The sequence below is a fragment of the Notechis scutatus genome, chromosome 2 (assembly GCF_049901735.1).
Source record: "Notechis scutatus isolate UNSWTSFEM ecotype Mainland chromosome 2, rNotScu1.2, whole genome shotgun sequence".
NCBI classification, from domain to species: Eukaryota; Metazoa; Chordata; class Lepidosauria; order Squamata; family Elapidae; genus Notechis; species Notechis scutatus.
In genome coordinates this window covers 151,614,505-151,635,546 of record NC_142010.1, presented here as the reverse complement: position 1 = coordinate 151,635,546, position 21,042 = coordinate 151,614,505, and the positions used below count along the sequence as shown (strand labels likewise).

The 21,042-nt window shown below is 41.9% G+C and overlaps 2 protein-coding genes across 2 annotated transcripts in view; one reads left to right on the top strand and one right to left on the bottom strand.

Annotated features, from left to right (window-relative positions):
* GNL3L (G protein nucleolar 3 like) overlaps positions 1–21,042 on the bottom strand; it is a 47,006-nt gene that overhangs the window by 20,846 nt on the left and 5,118 nt on the right. The window lies entirely within an intron of this gene.
* FGD1 (FYVE, RhoGEF and PH domain containing 1) overlaps positions 14,333–21,042 on the top strand; it is a 66,330-nt gene continuing 59,620 nt past the window's right edge. Inside the window, exon 1 of the mRNA XM_026676277.2 lies at positions 14,333–15,076. Coding sequence (XP_026532062.2) covers positions 14,947–15,076 — 130 coding nt within the window. The 5' untranslated portion in view covers positions 14,333–14,946. The remainder of the gene's footprint in view (positions 15,077–21,042) is intronic.

Sequence of the window (21,042 nt, the reverse complement as noted above, 5' to 3'; positions counted from 1 at the left end):
CCATGTGATCAAAATTCAAATGCTTGGCAACTGACTCATATTTATGACGGTTGCAGTGTCCTAAGGTCACGTGATCACCTTTTGCGACCTTCTTATAAACAGTCAATGCGGAAGCCAGATTCACTTAACTGTGGTGATTCACTTTACAACACTGGCAAGAAAGGTAATAAACGGGCAAAATTCACTTAACAACTATCTTGTTTAGCAACAGAAATGTTGGGCTCAATTATGGTCATAAATCAAGGACTCCCTGTATTCTATAGAAATCTAGCAAATCTGACTTTTTGTGCTTGTGACCACTTGGAAAGATAATTTAAGGAGAGGAATCAAAGTTCTTTTCCCCATGATTTCAAACCCTAGAAATGTGATTTTCCTTGCCCCGTGGGACTAGTGCATGAGTCGTACCATTTAGAATCTCAACTGTCTGTATAAGGATGTGACTCAGAATAATTTTGAGGGAAAAAATAGAACGCAAGCGAATAATCAGACTGCCAATTGAGAAAGCTCAGACGAGCTGCCAAAAGTGCATTTATGTGGAGGCTTATAGATGGAAATAACTCCGAGGAGAATAAAGGGCTCTTTGCAATACCACAGAATTGGGACATAGCTTTCTTTGCTCTGGGTTACAGAGAGAGTTGCCAGATGTGGCTTGTTTTAATGGCTGCTGTCCCATGTTATTGCAGCACATCATAACCTTGTAGGCTAAAATGGGAGCCTCTTCCAAAATGTTACAATTCCAAGAAGGCTATGGGACAGCTTTGATTACTTTTAAGAGAGAGAGAGAGAGAAAAGAAAAAGTCAGAATGCTGTTGCAGATCACAAGCTTCTCAAACAGAGAAACATTAGATCTCTGCTGGATCCAAACTATGCTAGTTTTAAAAAGGCTCATTGTTTATATCTGTAAATGTTACTCATTGATTGATTTCAAATTTTGATACAGATATTCTACTTTTTAGGAGTACTGGCTTTTATAAATAGCTTACAGGTCATATAAATGGTATTTATTTTAATTACATGGTCCTGTATAGAAGAACTCTTTCTTCAGGAAATTAGCAGTAATAGCTCCGGGGAGAGGAAAGGAAGCATTCAACTGAGTAGCTTATGCCTTACTCATCCCCTGTTTTATTCTTTTATTTCAGGCTTAAAATGGATATACCATCCCTTAAAATACCACCAAAGTTCTTCCCTCTCCTTCCAAGTATTTTTCCTGTAGGTCAGTTGGTAGGAACACATATCTTATTTGAAGTTATACAGCCTGTATTGGCTCATCTTATTGTGTAGCCCAGGGGTGTCAAACTCAATTTCACTGAGGGCCACATCAGGGCTGTGGTTGACCTCAGGGGGGCAGGGCAGGCAAGGCCGACTGGGATGGGTGTGGTCAACTGGGTAGGTGTGGCCAGCTTGATGCCACTCCCCAAACTGTTGGCATGTTTCCTCTTCGCACAGGGTAGCCGGGCCGAAGCTACGCTGGGCCGATCTTCTTTGCATTGGGTAGACTAGGACAGCCCCGCAGGCTGGATCCAACTACATCGCAGGCCGGATCCAGCCTGCAGGCTTTGAGTTTGACACCACTGATGTAGCCCAATGCTCAGGAAGCACTGGATCTTTAGGGCCTTCTGAAAGGTCAGAAGCCCCTGGGGTTGTGGCTAATGCCATACAGCAAACCCAAATGGGGAAATCTGTGAGCGCAGTCCACCTCTCCATGCCCAGCTGGGTCTCAATAAGACGCATCAGTGTGGCCTTGTTATCCACTACTAAATCATGGATCATCATCATCTCCTTTTAATGACCCTATAATCCCTTGCGAGGTGGAATCTGGGCAACTGAATGGAGCTGAGTGTTTATTGGCTGGATGCCCTTCTTGTCACCAGTGTGGAGTTATATTCAGCAGATATATTTTCATGGTTCCCAGAGAGAGAAGCATCTGCCTCTACCTAAGACCAAACTGATTGTGGAGCAAGGGCTCCACCTCTAGGTCACCGTACCACTTACTAAATCATGGGTCATGGGACTGTTAGGGATAACATTGTTTACCTAACTTAATTTGGATAAAAAATAATATATAAACTATGTTAGTGAGTTTAAGTGTATGTATCACTTTAAACTGTAAACCAAGTTTTTGGGTGCGGTTGTAAAATCACCATAAGAGGGAGCAAGAGAGCTCACTGTTTTCCCTGGCTTATACTGGATTGCTGACAAATGATGAATTGATGGTGATAACTGCGTGTTTGCTGAGAGAAGAAAAGGGGTTTGATTTTTCTTCATATCTCTGACTGCAAAAGAGATATATCACTGGACTGATTGATTGTAAGTTTAATGAACTCTTTTTCAACACTGGACTTTGCAAACTGATTAACCCCCGGACTGACTGAACTTAGTGTATGACATATGGACCATTTGACTATGCTATAACTCTTGCTGGAATAAAAACTATTTAACTTGCACAGTGTATCTGTCTTACTGAGTGTAAGCTACTACAACGTTTTTATCTCACATATCTGCCTGTCTGCTAGACTGCCGTTGCACGTTCTGCTAGGGTGTATATCCCTAACAGGGACTATTATTACTGTATAGTCTAACATGACATTCAACAGCGACTGAATACTGAAGGAGTGATCTATCATTAGGTTGAGCATGGGTTGGACTACTGGCTCAAGATTAAATACCAAGGCTACCTTTCTTGATGGTGACCCACCATCTCTCCCCCGACCGTCACTACAGAGATGTTACCACAGACAGGTATATATCAGTCCCTTCCTGATTTTCTTCTCCTTGACTTGAAACGAAAGGCTTCAGTTCGTTTTCCAATATTTTACTCCTTTCTCCAGCTACTTGATCATGCAAACATTATAGACTTGCAGAATTTCCAAGCCTAATTACTAAGGAGTAGAAATCCTGGAGGATATAGATTCAGGAAGTGAAGTTCAATTGACTAAGGAAGGTTTGGTTAACGAATTAAATAGCAAACCTAGGCTGACCAGTGTGCTTCAGCTAGGTGATCAGTGGGCATTTCAACCTAATCTATTTTCCCAAATAGTTGTTAATAATAGAAACCGGGAGGGATGCATTCATGCTGTTTTATGATTTTCTCTAAGAAGCAGACATAAGGGTAGGAAGAATCTTGATCATTTTGGGCTAGTGGTTTCCTGCAGAAGTCTTGCCCAGTGAGCAAGGAAGAAAGTAGCAAAGATCTGGGTTATCCGGAACTGCTTAGAAGTCCCCTCTGAAAACCAAATTCAGTTTCCTATCTCCCCTGCATATGCACCATGCTCTGGCAAGCTGACATTAGAGACCATCAGAAGCCCAGGTCATTGGCATGGATAGGCTATTCTGCAATGTGTACAACCAATGTTCTTGGCTTGGCAACAAACAATCCAAAGCAGGATGTGAGGGATTCATCATAGAAGTGAGCGCTGAAGTGGAAGAGGCCACGAGACTGGCAATTGGAACCAAACCTTTTGACATCATCTCAGCCCCTTTTTACCAAGAATTGGAGGGGTATTGGGAGACGATTCAGAGGCAATTTAACCCTTTCCTATTTGGATTTATAAGATTTTGCTACCCTACTGAGAAGAAACCAGCACTAAGCTATCTCCAAGCTGAAAGCAGCCTTTTTGTATGCTTTTTAAAAATATCTGTGTGCTCAATTGCAGCCAGGTTTTGTTCTATGATTATGTGTGTTGAGTGAATGAAACACAATTTGCTTGTTTAGCACAGCACTGAAAGGCAGAGAGGAGTTGGAAGCTAGGCAGTTACACAAGTAATTGAGCATAATTAATATGATCTGTGTATCTTTATTAAAAGGAAAGATGCTAAGCGCAGGAGTCACCATCTGGAAACACCACATTTCTTAATGGATTTTGACCACAATGGGGGTTTCCAAAGGAAGATTTAATTGTGCAATCCCTCTGCCTCATTCACAGATTTTTTTAAAATAGTAATTTCCAAGGAAGAAAAGATGGAAGGAGGAAAGATAATAGCAACATAATGACCATACGACACAACTGTTAAGTCTTGATTAGCTTATGTGTGATTTGTAGAATAAACCACTGTTGGCTATGACTGACCATTAAACCATTAAACTTTCACTATGTTTACAACATACTAAGCCACACAATAGCCAAACACATTTTAATTTAGTTTGCAGTGCAAATCCAGCCCCTATTAGTTAATGGATCCATGTATCCAATGAATCTATTCTAGACAATGTGGTTGAATAAAACATGGTTTGGTTGACTATGGGTAAGTATTATATGAACAAAGCTAGAAATTACCAAGAGATATAATTCATCACTATGGCAAAAAGGATGCTGTGTCTAAGCAAAGGGAAGACTTCACTTGATAAAACTGCTGGTTAAAGGATATTTTGATCATTTGGGAGAAAGAACATTTCTGAACCAAAGCAGAAGTGAAAAAGAATGATAGTGTATTTTGGGACTTCCGGTTTGTCGGCTTCGCGAGCGGCAGGGATTTGCGAAGCTGCGCGATCCCTGCCGCGCTAGCCGTTTTTGGGGCTCCGACCCAGACGGGTACGGAGCTAGGCTGCCCTGCAGGGGCAGCTGAAGGTAGGGGGGATCCGGAGAAGGGTTTGGGGGTGTTGCAGACTCCCTCCCTGGCCGGCAGAACTCCCTTTTCCCAGGACGGTCTGTAATGGCCGCCACAAAGAAGCTGGCAGCCGGGTAAGAATGCGCAGGAGGAAGTGGAGAAAGTGATTGAGAGGAGAAAGTTTTTCTTGGCTCCTAGGACTCTAAGACATATTTAATAAAATTCCTGAAAAGTATGACTTTCTGAATAATACCTGCCAGAAGAGGAAAAAAGCGGCTGTTTGAAGGTGCTGAAAGGATAGCTTTCCCTCTTTTCCTACGGAATAAATAACTGGATATTAAGAAACCTATTTTTTTTAGGTGAAAATTGGTTTTAAGCGATGAGTGGGAAGAGAGAGGATTAAAAGAAAATATTTGTATGCTAAGACTTTGTTGGAGCAGATGCCTTAAGGATTTGAAGACTAGAAGATATTGCAATAAGATTTTAAACAGATTTGGACTTTCTTTCTTTTTGATTCATATTACCCCAGAAGGAGAAAGTGAGAACTCTGCCTTGGTTTGGACTGACTGATAACTTTGGGACTGTTTTATTTTTTTTATTTTCTTTTGAATATTCTGGTTGTTGTAAGAAGAAAGAAGGGGAAAAGAAAAGAAAAGATTTATAATGGCTCTTTCTGTTGAGGAACTAAGAAAAGAATATGAACAAGCAAAAAAAAATGGTAAAGATGGTGTGGAAGAAGCTTTCCTTTTCTTAGAAATGGCACTTATTAATTATCAACAAACATTACAACAGATGAAGACAGCAGAGGAACAAGAAAGAAAGGAAGGAGCCATTTTTAATGAATCTCAGAATTTAATCCAGAAAGAAGGAAGAGAGAAAGAAAAGAAAAGAAGAGAAAAGAAGAAAACTAAAGGACTTAAGGTCTTAAGATCTAAAAAAACATTTAAGAAAGGGAAAAATAAGGTGCAAAACCAATATGATGATAGTAAACAAAAGGGAAAAGGAATACGACAGAGAAGGGAAGCTGGTAAGGCAGAGGCTAGAAGAAGGGGGGGTAGAAAGGTTTGTTGGGAGAAGAAAGAAAGGGAAAAGGTGGAGAAAAGCTACAATGTTTTGAAATTAAATGGAAAAAAGAAATTTTTTATGGATAATGGATAAAGTATAATTTTAAAAAAAAAAAGATTTTGCAAGGTACATAAGATGAGATGGTAGTATTGTAATGGTTTAAGAGTTGATAAGAGATTAAAATGTTTAAATGTTTAAAAATGATTGGCTTTAAAATTTAATAATAGGGGAGGTTTAGAATACTGTTTTAATTAAAGGGTTTAATAAGATTATGGTATTGATGTTATTATAAAATTTTTATTATAGTATCTTTTTTTAATATTTGGATTTATTGTCTAATTATGTACTTAATTATTTTGGATGTATTAGTTAGATAGAATGTACCAAGCAAAATCGGATTGGGTATTAGATATTATTTTAAAGATTAATTTGTTTTAGGGGGGAGATAGAAAGGCATCATACTCTGATTAATGATTTCAGGAGAAACTTATTTTCTTTTTTTTATAAGGAATGAGACAAAGGGATGATAAAAAATGGACAAAAGATACAAATATAATGATTCAAACTAAGATGATTAATTAAGATAGAAGTAAGAAGTGTGAAATATGTGGGGAAGTTAATATAGAAGGCTTAGAATGGTAAATAAAATAAGTAATGATATGTAAGATGAGCATGAATATAATTGAAGTCCATGAAGAGAGAGACACCTGGGTCCAAGTTACTTTCCAAAAAGATTTTTTTTATGTTTTGTGTGTTGTGTGTATATGTCTTTTTGGGGGGGAGAATTAGTTAATACTTGTAGAAATATAGAATGAGAATAATGGTAACTAAGTCAGAAAGAAACAGATGAAATAATAATAATGATATTGAATAAGAGTAAAGAGAAGTAAAGAGAAATTGAATAAGAGGTTTTGGTATGTTGTATGGAAATGGTTTAAAACAGAATTATAATTTATCTGACTTGTTAAATTGACAATGAAAAAAGGTTTAAACATGTAATGAATAATGATAATTTGTGTGTTTTAAAAATTAATAAAACTTGTTTTAAAAAAAAAAAGAATGGTAGTGTATTTTGTCTCGGTGTTGGTTATAGGAATCAACATGATTTGCAAGAATTCTGCAGAAGAGATTGCATGAAGCAGGCCTGGGACATAATCATATATCTGTTGTTTGGAGGGTGTGGTGAAGCACAGAGAGTAGTGTGCTATTATCATTTATAAGTCAGCTTTTGAGTGGTTCGTGATGTCTACATTTTGGAAAGTGCTTGTAGGTGGCTTAGCAAGTGTGAATGAGTGAGTGAGTGACAAGAGAACTTCTTAGTAACTAGTGCCATTAAAGATCTTTAATAAATATTAATACAATAAGAGATTAACTTTGTGCAATGCTAATACTTCCTCTCCTAAAATGAGTCATTTATCCATGAAACAGTTGACTGACTTTGCGCAGTGCACTAAGCCATAATAGCGATCTTTGCCCAACATGTATTTCTTTGGTGAATTTAACCACAGTATGGCTTATTCACTTAAACCAGTTGCCTTGGTTTGCATAAGACACTGTAGCATAAGCAGGGGTGGGAGTTCTACAGGTTCGCACCTATTCTCTAGAACCGGTTAACATTCTAAGCAGTTCGGAGAACCGGTTGTTAGAAGAAATTACTGGCCTAATCCTGTAAGGAAGGCAGGAAGGAAACATTCTGGTGTTGCTTACAGAAACTGCCTCTCCCACCACCTAAGCCACGCCCACAAAACTGGTTGTTAAAAAATTGAATCTCACCCCTGAACATAAGCCAACCCTATTGGCTGTATCTACAAAATGTAAAAAGCTGAAATGTAATTTAAAACATAAGTCAATGAAGCTTGTTCAATTTATGTCCTAGCATTTTATATGAACCCAGCTAATTGTGGTTCATTCCATAAACTATCATTAAGCAACATAAGATAATGTGTGAATCCAATCAATGTCACAAAACGTGATGTGAGTTGTCTCTATGAATGTGAATTAATAATAAATTCACTCTTTTAAAAATGTAAACATTAAAAGATGTGTAAAATTGGGCGTTAATCTCAGAAGACAATGACATGAATAACTCATGGGGGAGGGCGGGGGAATGGGAGATGCTACTAGCCAAAATGCTTGAGTTTTACTCTGGATTTCCTCTTTTTTGTGCCATTGAAGGATTGAATCTGTAAAAAGACACAGGATCAAAACAGATTTTAAATGTGTTTAGAGAGAACAGGAAATACTCTGGATTCCTTTCCCTGGCTGGAAGTCAATTGAGCAGCTCAGATCTATAGAAGAGCTCTTCAGAGAAAAGTATAGCTCCGTGGTGGCAAACCTATGACATGCGTGCCACAGGTGACACGCAGAGTCCTCTTTGTGGGCACGTGAGCCATCACCTCAGCTCAGCTCTGCCGTACATGCACACGCCTCCTACCGGCCAGCTGGTCTTCAGGTCTCTGCCACACATGCACGGGGGTGCATGCAGAGGACACACGTGCATGTGGAGGGCGGGATGCATGTGGGTGCATGCATGGGGTGTTGTGCATGCACAGGGATTAGTGTGCATGTACAGGGACAGGGTGCATACACGAGGATGTGTGCATTGCATTTTGGGGGTTCATGCACGCACCCACATGCGCTTTCAGCACTCGGTGCCGAAAAGGTTAGCCATCACTGGTATAGCTCTATTAAATATTGTTTTTGAAGATCCACCTGGGCCACTGTAGACCAGCAAACCACAGTACATCTTCTGTCCCCTTTTCTGAGAGAACACATGACTTAAAATTGTAGAGGGAGATGCTGGAATTGGGTCTCTTGGAAGGGAGACAAATGGATTTGGGAAAAGAGGAATCTGGAAAAGCCACAGGAACAGCGAGGCTGTTGGTCAGAGCTACATTTGCTGGCTTGAGAATCCCTGGACATAGATGTCTCCTTGTTATGTGAGCAGGCAGCAGCATCTAAGTATCAAACGGCAGACAAATTTAAATGACTGGTATCATGTCCAGAATTAGAAACAGGAAAAGACATGGGTTTTTACAGCAAAGTATATTTTTGATTTGAGCTTCCACAAACCTCCATTACAGTTATCCGCAATGCCACATCGCTGCGAATTGTGGAAGAGCTTTTGTATGTAGCACCATCTTGGCTCCCATAGCAAATGATTATGTTTACCTTATGACTACCAGATCTGGATTGCAAAACTCAGGAGGACCACTAGATGACAAGCAAAGGCTTGGTTCCCTGTAACTTAAAGTCAGTGGGGAAGCCAGATTCATTTAACAACTGTGCCACTAACTTAACAACTGTAGTGATTCATTTAACAATGGTGACAAGAAAGATTGTGAAATGGGGCAAAATTCATGTAATAAATATCTCATTTAGAAATAGAAAATTTGGGGCTTAATTGTGGCCGTAAGTTGAGGACTACCTGTATGTTATATGAATCTCACAAGTGACCAGTACAGTCAATTTGCTTTGCAGAAACTAGAGTTTGAACCAGATGCTGTGGCTTATAAAACATACATGGCTACAAGTCAGTTTCCATCTCTGATCAATCAACATGATAGACATAAGTTAGTGTGTGCTTGTTGATTCTTTACAGTACAGTGTATCATAGAAGCACTCAGAGATTGGATTCACACTAAGCGCAAAGCCATGCTTAACTATGGTTTGTTCAAAACTAGAATTAATCAGTTTTATACAACAAAATATGCCATAAACTATATTTTAAACATTATTGTATTTAGGGTCTCACGTGCACAGCAATCAAAGCAGGTAAATTATAATATAATCTAGCGCAATGTGTGAACCTAGATATTAAATCTAGATCTGTGTGCAAAATGGGGTTCCTGAACTGTAAAGCTACTAAATAGTGGTACTATAAAGCAGGGGTCCCCAACCGCCGGTCCCGCGGACCGGTGCCGCTGGAACAAGCCTTACCGGGCCGCTGGTTGCTGGGCGCCGCCATCTTTTTGGAAAAAAGCAATTTTTGTCAAAAAGATGGTGGCGCCATCAGTGGTGAGCTTTTCCGGGTGAAAGCCATTTCTACCCGAAAAGCTCACCGAAGCGCTATGCCGCCATTTATTTGACGAAAAATCACTTCGTGACGTCACCGGAAGTGATTTTTCAAAAAAGATGGCGGCGCCAGCTGACGCCGGAACCGGACGCTGGCGCCAGCTGACGCCGGAACCGGGCCGCGGCGTCGAAAGGTTGGGGATCCCTGCTATAAAGAGATACACAAAATTCTAGTTCACAGCTTGCATCTAACAGCTGGGTTATATTTGCAACCTAGACCTGTAGTCCTAACATAAAAGTGCATTTATACAAAACACTTAAGTAATTAAGTATGTTAATGGGTTTTCAACCCAGCTTTTATAACCTGGGTTTGTTTTGAGTAAGTAAATCACATCTAGCCAAAGTTCCAAGAGTGGCCATTTTAGATTTATACAATACTGTAAGCCACAAACTTTAGTTGAGGGGATATAATGGGATATAACATAGTAAATAGCATGAATATGCAACTAGAAAACAAATGGAAAAATTCAGTTTTACTCAAAATCTGTGATTTCAGGGATCTAAAGGACATTGGGGGGGGGGGAGAAATAATGCAGCCCTTGGCCAGAATTACTTAGCATGTAGTGAGAACCCAACTGATTAAGGTTTATTTAGTTAACTATGGATAGACAAGGCATGCCTTGGCATGTTGTACAGTCCACATCAGTAAATTACAAGCTGCACTAGTTTGTCAGCCTTTCAGAAAAAATCTTAAACCAGTATTTGCCAGGGACAATGTAAAGAATAGAATAGAATAACAGAGTTGGAAGGGACCTTGGAGGTCTTCTAGTCCAACCCCTTCCTACGCAGGAAACCCTACACCACTTCAGACAAATGGTTATCCAACATCTTTTTAAAAACTTCCAGTGTTGGAGCTTTCACAACTTCTGGAGGCAAATTGTTCCACTGATTAATTGTTCTAACTGTCAGGAAATTCATCCTTAGTTCTAAGTTGCTTCTCTCCTTGATTAGTTTCCATCCATTGCTTCTTGTCTTGCCTTCAGGTGCTTTGGAGAATAGCTTGACTCCCCCCCCCCCCCCCCCCCCCCCCCCCCCCCCCCCCCCCCCCCCCCCTGCCCCCCCCCCCCCCCCCCCTCTCTTTTCTTGCCTAATATTTGTTTAACACACCCACCCCCTCCAAAAAAACCCCCCCCCCCCCCCAAAACCCCCCCCCCCCCCGCAACGGCCCCCCCCCCCCCCCCCCCCCCCCCCCCTTGCCTAAATGTAGAACCTTACTTTTTTCACCATTGAATTTCATTTTGTTCGATAGCGCTCAATGATCAAGTCTGTCAAGATCTTTCTGTATCTTAATTAAGCCTATCTTCTGGAATGTTGGCTATTCCTGCCAGCTTGGTGTTGTCTGCAAATTTGATGAGTTCCCCTTGTCCAAGTCATTGATGAAGACGTTGAAGAGTACTGGGCCTAAAACAGAGCCTTGGGGTACTCCACTGCATACTTCCCTCCATGTAGAAGCAGTTTCATTGAGGACTACACACTGAGTGCAGTTGGTCAGTCAGTTACAAATCCATCTGGTGGTGATGCTGTCTAGCCCGCATTTTTCTACTTTATCTAGTCGTAGGTTATGGTCTACTTCCGTGATGGTGAACCTATGGCACGCGTGCCACAGGTGGCACGCAGAGCCATTTATGTGGGCATGCGAGCCCCAGCCAAGCTTACCTGCACTGCGCATTTGCGTGCCTCCCAACTGATTCTCGGCCCGTTTGAGGCCTTTTTCGGCCTCCCAGAGGCTCAAGGGAAGCCTCTGCAGCCTCCCAGAGGCTCAAGGGGAGCCTCTGCAGCCTCGGGGAGGCCAAAAAATGGGCCTTCTGGAAATACCAGAAGTGACGAAACCGGAAGTGACAAAACGGGCCCTCCAAAGTCTGCAGAGGTTTCCCTCGAGCCTCTGGGAGGCCGAAAAAGGCCCCAAATGGTCTGAAAATCAGCTGGAAGGCACACGCATGTGCAGTGCAGGTAAGGGGGTGGTGGGGGTGTTGCACGCTCATGTGCAGGGGGGGCGGCATTGCATTGTGGGTGCCGGCAAACGCGCACTTTCGGCACACCACAACAAAAAGGTTCACCATCACTGGTCTACTTTATCAAATGCCTTACTGAAGTTCAAGTAAATTATATCAACAGCATTCCTCTGGTCAACTAATTTTGTCACTTTGTCAAAGAATGCAATAAGGTTAGTCTGGCATGATCTGTTTTTAACAAACCCATGTTGGCTTTTGGTTATTATTTTGTTTGCTTCTAGGTGTTCGCTGATTGGTTGCTTGATTATCTTTTCCAGAATCTTCCCTGGTATTGAGGTCAGGCTGATAGGTCTGTAGTTTCCTGGATCTATTTTTTCCCCCCTTTTTTGAAGATGGGAACTACATCAGCTCTTTTCCAGTCCTCTGGCAGTTCCCCAGTGCTCCAGGATCTTTGAAAGATATAGTTCGGTGGTTCTGAGATCTCGTTTGCCAGTTCCTTCAGAAACTTGGGGTGTAATCCATCCGGTCCTGATGATTTGAACTCACCTAGGGTAGACAGGCTCGGGCTATTTGCTGATATTCTGCCTTAAGATATTTGCCCTTCTTTTCACTTTTTTATACTTGTCCTTTTTGTCTTTCAAATATATATAAGAATATAAGAATAGTATTGCAGGATCAAACCAAGGCCCATCCTAGTCCACCAGTTTGTTTCCCATATGCTTCTGGGGCACTCACAAATGATGTGGAAGACACTTGGTTCCCCTACAATTGATATTGGAAGCAAACGTCTGAGACCCATACTCTTCACCCTAGCAACCCTCGATTGACCTCCTCTCTCTGATGTTATCCAAACCCTTTAAACCCAACCAAGTTAGTGGCTAGTACCATCGCATCTTGTGGCCACAGTTAATTACCTAAAAATGATAGCAGGATGGATCAGAGGGAGGTAAGGGAGCAAATGGTTCAGCGTGCAGAACTCAGCAGAACTTCGAAACTCGGTAGAAGAGATGCGATGAACCCCAGAGACTGGGTTTGTGCAAGATGCAAGAGTAGAACGTGGTTGTTGAGTATGTGGTTCAATGTGTCCTGAGTCATGGTGGCAGAGTATTTAGAATGCAGTACTCCAGGCTAATTCTGCTGACTGCCGGCTGCCAGCAGTTTGGTAGTTCGAATCTCACCAGGCTCAAGGTTGACTCAGGCTTCCATCCTTCCGAGGTGGGTAAAATGAGGACCCAGATTGTTGGAGGCAATTGGCTGACTCTGTAAACCGTTTAGAGAGGGCTGTAAAAGCACTGTGAAGCAGTATATAAGTCTAAGTGCTATTATCATCATAACCAGAGCTATTGTGGGATAACTAAATCCTGAAAAGGAAACCATTTTCAAGGCTGATTTCTGATGGTGAGAAAAATGTTCTACACAGCAGCAAAAGAAATCAAGAGCAACTGCTTTAATTTCATGAATGATGTCTAGATGGGGGGAAAGCTGCTTTTCCTCATTATAATGTAGCTCCTGGCTTGGCAAAAAAACATGTTCTGTGCCTCTACATTGTTTAGACTAATCACAGCTGTAGTGGTTTGCAAGCATATTTTCTGAGGTTTTTTTTTCTCTCTCCATCCTGTGTAGAGCAGTCTTGCAAAGAAAATGGTGTGTGTAAAGACATTTTGTTACTTCTTTTTTTTTGCTAGTGTTTTAAGTAAGTATTGACTTTTATTTTTATTCCTCCTCAGGTTGGGGAAAGTAATTTGAAACATACACAGCCAAATATGATTTCAAGGTCATAAAATACTTATCAAGCTCTGCTGCCATTGTTATTACTCTACTGTTTATTATTAGGAGCTGGTCTGAGGAAAAACAAGTCAAAACTGACTACAGGAGTCAAAAACATTCGAGAATTGTGAAATTTAGTAGAAAGACTTGAGAAAGAAAAATTCCAAGAGATTCCAATCCTGATGTAGACAGAAGTAAAAGTACTTAGTAAATAAGCCAAGATAGATGTTTACTGTTTGTTTAAACCTTACTTGAAAGAGGAACAAAAAAACATGCATATTATGAAAACTTCATGACTGCTTCAAGATTGAGAAATAAACATTTCCTAGATGACTGGAAAGTTCAGAAAGTAGAGAAGGATACATTCCTGAATTCCAACTATGGGGTTACGAATAAATGAACAGACCCATATGGATATTTGTGTGTGTAATGATTCAAATGCTGGATGAGAAGTGGGGAGACCAGGTCTCCCCCCCCCTCCTTGGGCAAAGAAACTGGCTGGATAACTTTGGGCCAGTCAGTGGGAAGTTGAAAACCATAAACCTGCTAACCCACATTGGACCAGCATGGTAGATTGCTGTCCATAACCTTCAAGGAAGAGACCTTCATCCTGCAATAGGTTGACTGGCGATAATAGTAATCTGCAGACACGCACAACGTTAAAAATGCTATCAGAGATCAAAGTTTGCCTTTTGCCCTACGCAAGGCTTAAAAAAAAAGGCGGTACAATACAGAGAAAGAAAGGGGGGAAAAACCCAACAACCCCAAAGTAAGCCGAGTTCAAAACGAACTGATTTCCCCCCCCCTCCCAACAACAGCTGTTAGCCCAACCCTCCATAGTGCTAGGAAATAAATTGCCAACACCTCCTCTTTTTCAGACTTTTGTCAATATCCTTGCGGATAGGAGTGGGGGGGGGACCAATACTCTCCTCCTCGGGGAAGCGGTAAAAGCCAAGGGGTATTCGTGGCTGTGTGTGGCTAACGAAATCCCATTTTTATCCAGTTATAAGAAAGAAAAGCCAAGACCCGAAGAGCTGGGATTGGGATTGAAATCTGCTTGCAAGCACTCGGCTCTCGACGCCTGGCGCTGCAGTACGAAAAAGCCAACCCACTCAGCAAGGAGTCGGTGTGGAAGAGAGAGCGGGAGGAGGAGGAGGAGGAGGAAGCGAGGGGAGTGGGAGAGCGGAGGATTTAGCAGACGCTCCAACGTGGATAAGCTTCAAGCTTTCTGATACATTCCTGCCTGGCCAGGGCGACACTTCCTGCAAGAGCTGTGCCGACTTGTTGCAAAGATCTCTGTCTTAGAAAGCAACGAAATCAATCCACTGGGTTCCTCGTCTCCTTCCCGCGCCTTCCCCCACCCACCCCGATCGCTTCCCCTTCCCGGCTCCAGCGACGTCCCAGTAGGTCGAATCCAGACCCTTTCGGAAGGAGGTCGGGGCAATTTGATGGAGACTTCAAGCAGCCTGGCGTTTGGGGGGCGATCGCGGGGGGATTTTGGAGGGGACTGAAGAAGGGAGGGAGGGGGGGTGGCAGGGCAGACATGCAGAGAGCCAGCGTGATGGGGATGCCCAGTCCGGACCCCAGTGGATCATATTCCCAGCAATTCAAAGCCATGAGGTTCTCCTATCACATCGAAGGGGGAGCGACTACTTCGCCCCAAATCCGAGCTGGTAAGCGCCAGAGAACTGGGAAGGGTGTTTCTTGGGGGCGAGGGCTTCTGTGCTTTGGGTAACGAATAAAAGCAGCAGTTGCTCCTTGACGCCGAGGGAAGACGGGTACAGTCGTACTGTAAAATAAATGCTTGGTTTCGATAGTCATCTTTAGCAAAGGGAGCTAATGCCTAATGGTTAAAGGCGGGAGCGCCTATATCCCAGAAGGATCTCGGGTTTTCTTCTGCAGTTGGGGGAGCGGGCGGGATCCTACGTTAGAGCAATGAATTGAAAAAGACATTGTTTTCTTTGGAAAAGAGAAATACGTGGAATCTGGCGAAGATATTTGGGCGCCTGTAACGCAAAAGCTAAAGATAAAAGCGCGGTGAAATTTCATTTTCGTAATTTGTAGCCGCTTCGAGTTAAAGTCGACTAAAAGAAAAGTGATGCGGGGAGGGGAATTTTCTTTCCTTATGCTGGGGAGGGAGTAAAAGCAATGCTGTGCTTAAAATAATCCCACTGTTGTGGGTGATAGGGTTAAAAAACTAGACATTCCGTTTTAGGCTCCTGCCCCAAAGTGCTTGCAATAGGAGTGTGGCTCCTGTTTCTCCTGTGTCCAATTTTCCACCTCCTTTTAGGATAGTTAGCTTGGCCTTTCATTCTGAAAGTCCCCCCCCCTTGTTTTTTCTTTTTCTTTTTCTTTTTTTTTTACAATCCTGCCATTTTGCTTTTCAAATCCCTAAAACTGCAGGCAGCTTTCGGAACAAAGAGACACGGCAGTTAAATTGAAATGGAGGAGATTCAGAAAAGAGATGTTTGTGGGAATATTCGCTTCAGCACTCTTTAATACCAGGATTTTTTAACACTGCTGAGGAAAACAGAACTGCTTTAATTTCAAATGCAATTCATTTATCTCCTCTCTTCCACCCTTTCACAGACAATTGGCTATCACTTCCATAGCCAGGCAATTGAACTTGGTGCTATTGAATGATCTTGGAGACAACTTGTTGCCAAAGTTTCTCTATCTGGAATATTTATATTGGGATTATGTAAATTGCATCAGTGGAACGCCTTGCCACTTTGTTCTCTGGCTGTGTTCACATGATATGCTGAACTGTAAAAAGCCAGTCAGAGTCTAGTGAAAATATTGTGACAAGACAACTGTATGGCTAATTTGTGATTTAGCCATATGAATGCAGAAAACTTGGTTAAATGGATTAGCATCTATGCAAACAGACGCAGAAAAATTCAGAGCTTTTAACCAGGTTAAAAGCTTACAGAAGGAATTAATCATATGTCATGTATTGTACAGTATTTAGCTTAATGGGATTTTTATACTGTATCTTCTGAGTCAGATGCCAGCCTACTGCCAATCAAAGTGCAAACGTGCAGGTTGGTGTCTCTTTTCTCCCCACACCTCCGTTGATGTGAAGAATCTCACAGGAGGTATTGACACATTTGAGTCACCTTTGCAAGTCTGATATTCTTAGCAGTATTGTGCGGCCTGCGAAAAGCTGTGAAACACATAGGCATATCTCAGGTACAGAAAATGTGACTTGAGAATAAGGTATCTTGTCTCTCTTTCTCTCTCTCCCCTCCTTCATAATAATTGGAAACCTACACCAGCCTTGCTTTAAAGCATTCTTGATTATGATACCAGGCCCCAGGCCTTAACAGAGACAGGGCTTCCTCCTGGCTAGAACGGAATGGAGGCCTACAGAGTTGGCTTCACAGCATAACTCTAAGGGGGGAGATGAAATGGGATACACAGTGGAGCCTTTCTGGCCCTGGTTTTCCCTGAAATGGGGCAAACCTTTCCCATCTCCGCCCCTTTCCTTTGTTGATTCAGACCAGAGTAAGCTTTGTCTCTTTCTCTGTTTTTTCCCTTCCCCTGTGCCTCAACCAACACCTGGCAAGACTGCAAAGGCATGGGGTGGGTCCTGCCACTGTGGAGAGAAACCATACAAACCCAACAAGCTTTTCATCTATAAAGCCAACACAGCTTGGATTAAGGCCCTGGTTTGCTCCTTCCAATGTTAAAAAATACACAATCTCCAGTACTGCAACAACAGCAGCTAGTATATTCTCCCTATTCCCTTTTTTTAATCCTTCCAGACCATGATTTAGCCACTAGGCTCCTCTTTCGTTTTTGGGCTGAGGAAAAACAACAACCCAGGAATCTTAGCTTTCCGGACTCTGAGCTTTGAAATTGTAAACCTTTCTCCTTCAGCAACCAGTGGGCTGAAGACATAAAGCTGCCATAAATAAGATTGTGGTGACGGTTGCCCTCAGTGATCCAAGGCCCAAATTGCCTGGGTGGCAGTGCAGTGTCATAAGTTCTACATAGTTGCAAACAGAAGGGTCCTTATAGCTGGGGGAGAATAGGGGTCTGCTGGTGTGCTTCTGTCCCTCACTCTTACCTTTCAGGCTATTGGCTCTAGGTATATTCTCTACTGTTTTAGGAAGGCTAAATGATGATGATTAAAGAGGTCTTAAGCAGGTCTGTTTTCACTTCAACTGGAACCCAGCTTAAAGATTCTGCCTATAAAGTGCATTGGCTCCTTTTTGCAGTCCAGGTTTTCAGCCACAAAGGAAGCCTTGATTTGTTGCTTCTACAAAGGGGGTGGCTGACTGGCATGGCTTGGATGCAAAATGTCTTGCTTAACAGGAAGTGTGTTGGAAATCTTGTGTTCCTTAGGAGCTAGTCCAGATTGTCCCAACTTGGCACCCTCCAGATATGTTTGCTCTCCCAGGCCCCGTGACTGCATTGGTTGGAGTGTGAAGTGCTGTAGTACATGTAGAGCAGTTTGGGAGGTGATCAATTCTGCAAAAAAAACCAGGAATGTTGTGAGAGACACATGACATTTGCTGTATGGAATTGGCAAATGAAGTTGTAAGGAGACCATTTACAATGGGGAAGGGCCAGCTATATAAGTCATGATTGTTTATACTCTTTTTTTTACATTCCTGCAGGAGCAACTGGCCTGCTGTTTGATTAGGTGCTAACCATCTTTGTTCCCTGACTCGACTCTTTCCCCCATTCCAGTATCAGTAGCTGCATTTCTGATCTCCTCCCTTATCCTTACAAAGCTTTGAGGAACTGCTTGGTTGACATAAAAACAAAGCCACATCCTGGCTCCAGGCAAAGCCGCAGGGGGACTATCTGGGGGCCAGAGCCTGGTTTAGGATGAGGCCAGAAGGCCCAGGCCTTCTAGCTCCTGCTGGGGAGATGCATGTGGTCTGAAGAACTTGACACTGGTTGGCTCAGAGAAAGGGAGATGCCCAAGGAGCTTTGTAAGGAGAAAGGGGAGAAAAGAATCTTACCTTGTTGCTCACCTCTAATGTTTTCTCTGATCTTCAAGCGGATTAAAACAAATCAATGGGAAAACAAAATCAGCTCCGGGCCCTTAAACAAATCTCATGTTTATTTAAAAATGCATAGTTTGAGGACACCCCAGAGTTTTAAATCAAACTTAAATATGTGCCTTTCAGCAGTTCAGCTAATGTTTCATGTAGGTGAACTGAGGTGTATCAAGAAATGTGGGATTAAATTTTAATTGAATAATGTTGAGGCTGAAATGTTGTAGTTACCTGTGAAGAGTATAAGTAAAAGAGGGCTTGCTTCTGAAGAGAGAGAAGTAGGTTTGTGATGCAGTGCTATTGTTTTTAATCTTGGTTGAGTTGACATAATATGCTGAGTCCCCAATTAATGAAACAAAGGTTGACTTAATGTGTTGTGTGAACCTTGCCAGTACCAGTTTATTCAGGGAACCATTTTTAAACGAGAAATGGCTTGTATTTTTAGGAATTGAATCATATTTATTCTTGTATGGTATTATAATTATTTGCCTTACTAAACAATCAGTACCGTTTAGTCCCAGACATTAACTAAGATTAACTTATCAATTGTAAACCCGTATTAAATTTTGCAGTCACATTAGGGGAAGTAGTGATCTAATAGTTGCTAGGTTTTATTGAAGGGTTGAGAATCTAATTAGTGCTTTAATCAAGCATTATGACCTATTGTTTAGGGTGAACCAAAAAGCCTGCATTCCAGATCTGGGAGTAGTACCACTAATGTAGTTTTTTGATCTTTGCTTCATATGCTGTGAGAAACTAGCTACTTCTGGAATGATGAACAAAATGCTATTAGACAAATCATGGTTTGGTGCGATATGTAAATCCAGTCCGTAAGACTGTTTTGGAGATGCCTAGAGGGGTTTGGGGTACCATTGAGTAAGCAGGCAGGCCTCACCTATGGACCACATTTTATTTATAGAGTTTTCTTGAAATTAATGGGAGCTTCTATCATTTTCCATGGGGAAGGTGCAAGAGAATTCCTGTTGAACTTTGCTTTGATTGATTAGTGAAATGTGTGTTTTTCTACCTTAAGAGGCCAAAGCACTTGAGCTCGTCCAGATGGGTGCCGAGGGGCATTAAGGAACCCTTGAGTAGAAAACTGAGGGTACCTCTGGGAACTGCTGCTGTCTTTCCATGCCTACAGTCTGATCTGGCTGGCCCCACCATTTTTTCCATGCATCTGGGTGAGAAGTGCTATTTTTAGAAAGAGGCCGGGCTGAGGAACTCTGGGGCTGTAGTTCACTGTGTCAACGGCAGCTGCCAGGTTCAGCGTGGGGAAGGGGAAAATTCGGTCTGAGACTTGAGAAAAGTTTCCTAGGCTGAAAGGGGAAGATTGTTGAGGAACAGTACACCTTGTTTGTTAACAACGTAGTCCCAAAGATTGCTGGGTTGGCAAATAAAATGTACCAATCCTGATGCCCAGGATTGTGTCACTGTGACATCCCACTGGCATTGCAGCTATGCTGAGACCGTTATCCCACCTCATAATGTGGTTGCAAGAATTTGGGAGTAATTTTGCCTGTGCTTTCTCCTTTCAAATTGTATGATGTCAGAAGATTAGGAATTGGCAGAAGAAATACTATTTCAGGAGATGCCTATTTAAATTGTGCAACTGACAAATAACGTTCAGAACCAGCTACTGTCTCAGATGGTTGCATGGAAAGTCCTTATCAATGGTTGCTGTCCTCTCTTGGAAGACCCTTGATCAATTCCTGGACAAGACGTCTATGTTTAATAAGAATATGCTAAGAACAAACTATACAAAAATACAATACTGTACAATCTTTAGTTCTATATCCTGTTAAGGCATGGATTGTATGAGGACGAGGTGGGAAAAGGAAGATAATGATGGGAAATAATAACTATTGTTTCCATATAATTGTTTCCAGGATTAATTATTTTCATTATTTATTTATTTCCAGCTTGAAAATAATTCAGATATTTTAAGGGAAAGACTAGACGAATAGAAGAAATGCAAGATGTAGAGCTGGAGATAAGAAGTCAGGGTTTTGGCAAAGGTAGAACTCCCATACAGAATAGAGAAAGCTGTTTAGGAAAGGATAATATTCCAATCATACATAACAGAATTGGCATAGCATCCTCGGTTCATATAAGTATTGCAGACCGTAAATAAATTGTGTCCAAAAGAGGCTAGCTTATAGAAATCTGAGCCACCAAATGTTACATTGTGCATACCTGTAACCAGCCTCAGGAATTATTGACAGACTTCATCCATCATGCTAAACCCTATGTGGTTTGTTTGCTTTTGACCTAACAGGCTGTGCTAACATAGTCAACTGTGGTTCAGTTGACATGGTTAAGCAAACCTTTGTTTAGTGTGATTGGTTTCTCTGACCACCCATTATCCCAATCTGACCTTCACCTTCCCAACTAATTGCTGATGTAGATCAGCCGACTTGGTATGCATGTGTGACTTGGGGACAGAAAAAGATAGTTCGATGCTACCCATTCTGTCACTCAAATTGTGCAATTTATTAGTTTATACCTGGGCTTAATATATGTAGAGGGTAACAACAGATCCTGTCCTTGGGATGAATAAATGAAGTCTTTTGTATGTACCGCATCACTAGGATCAGGTGGTACCAGAATTAAAGTAGGTTAGGGTG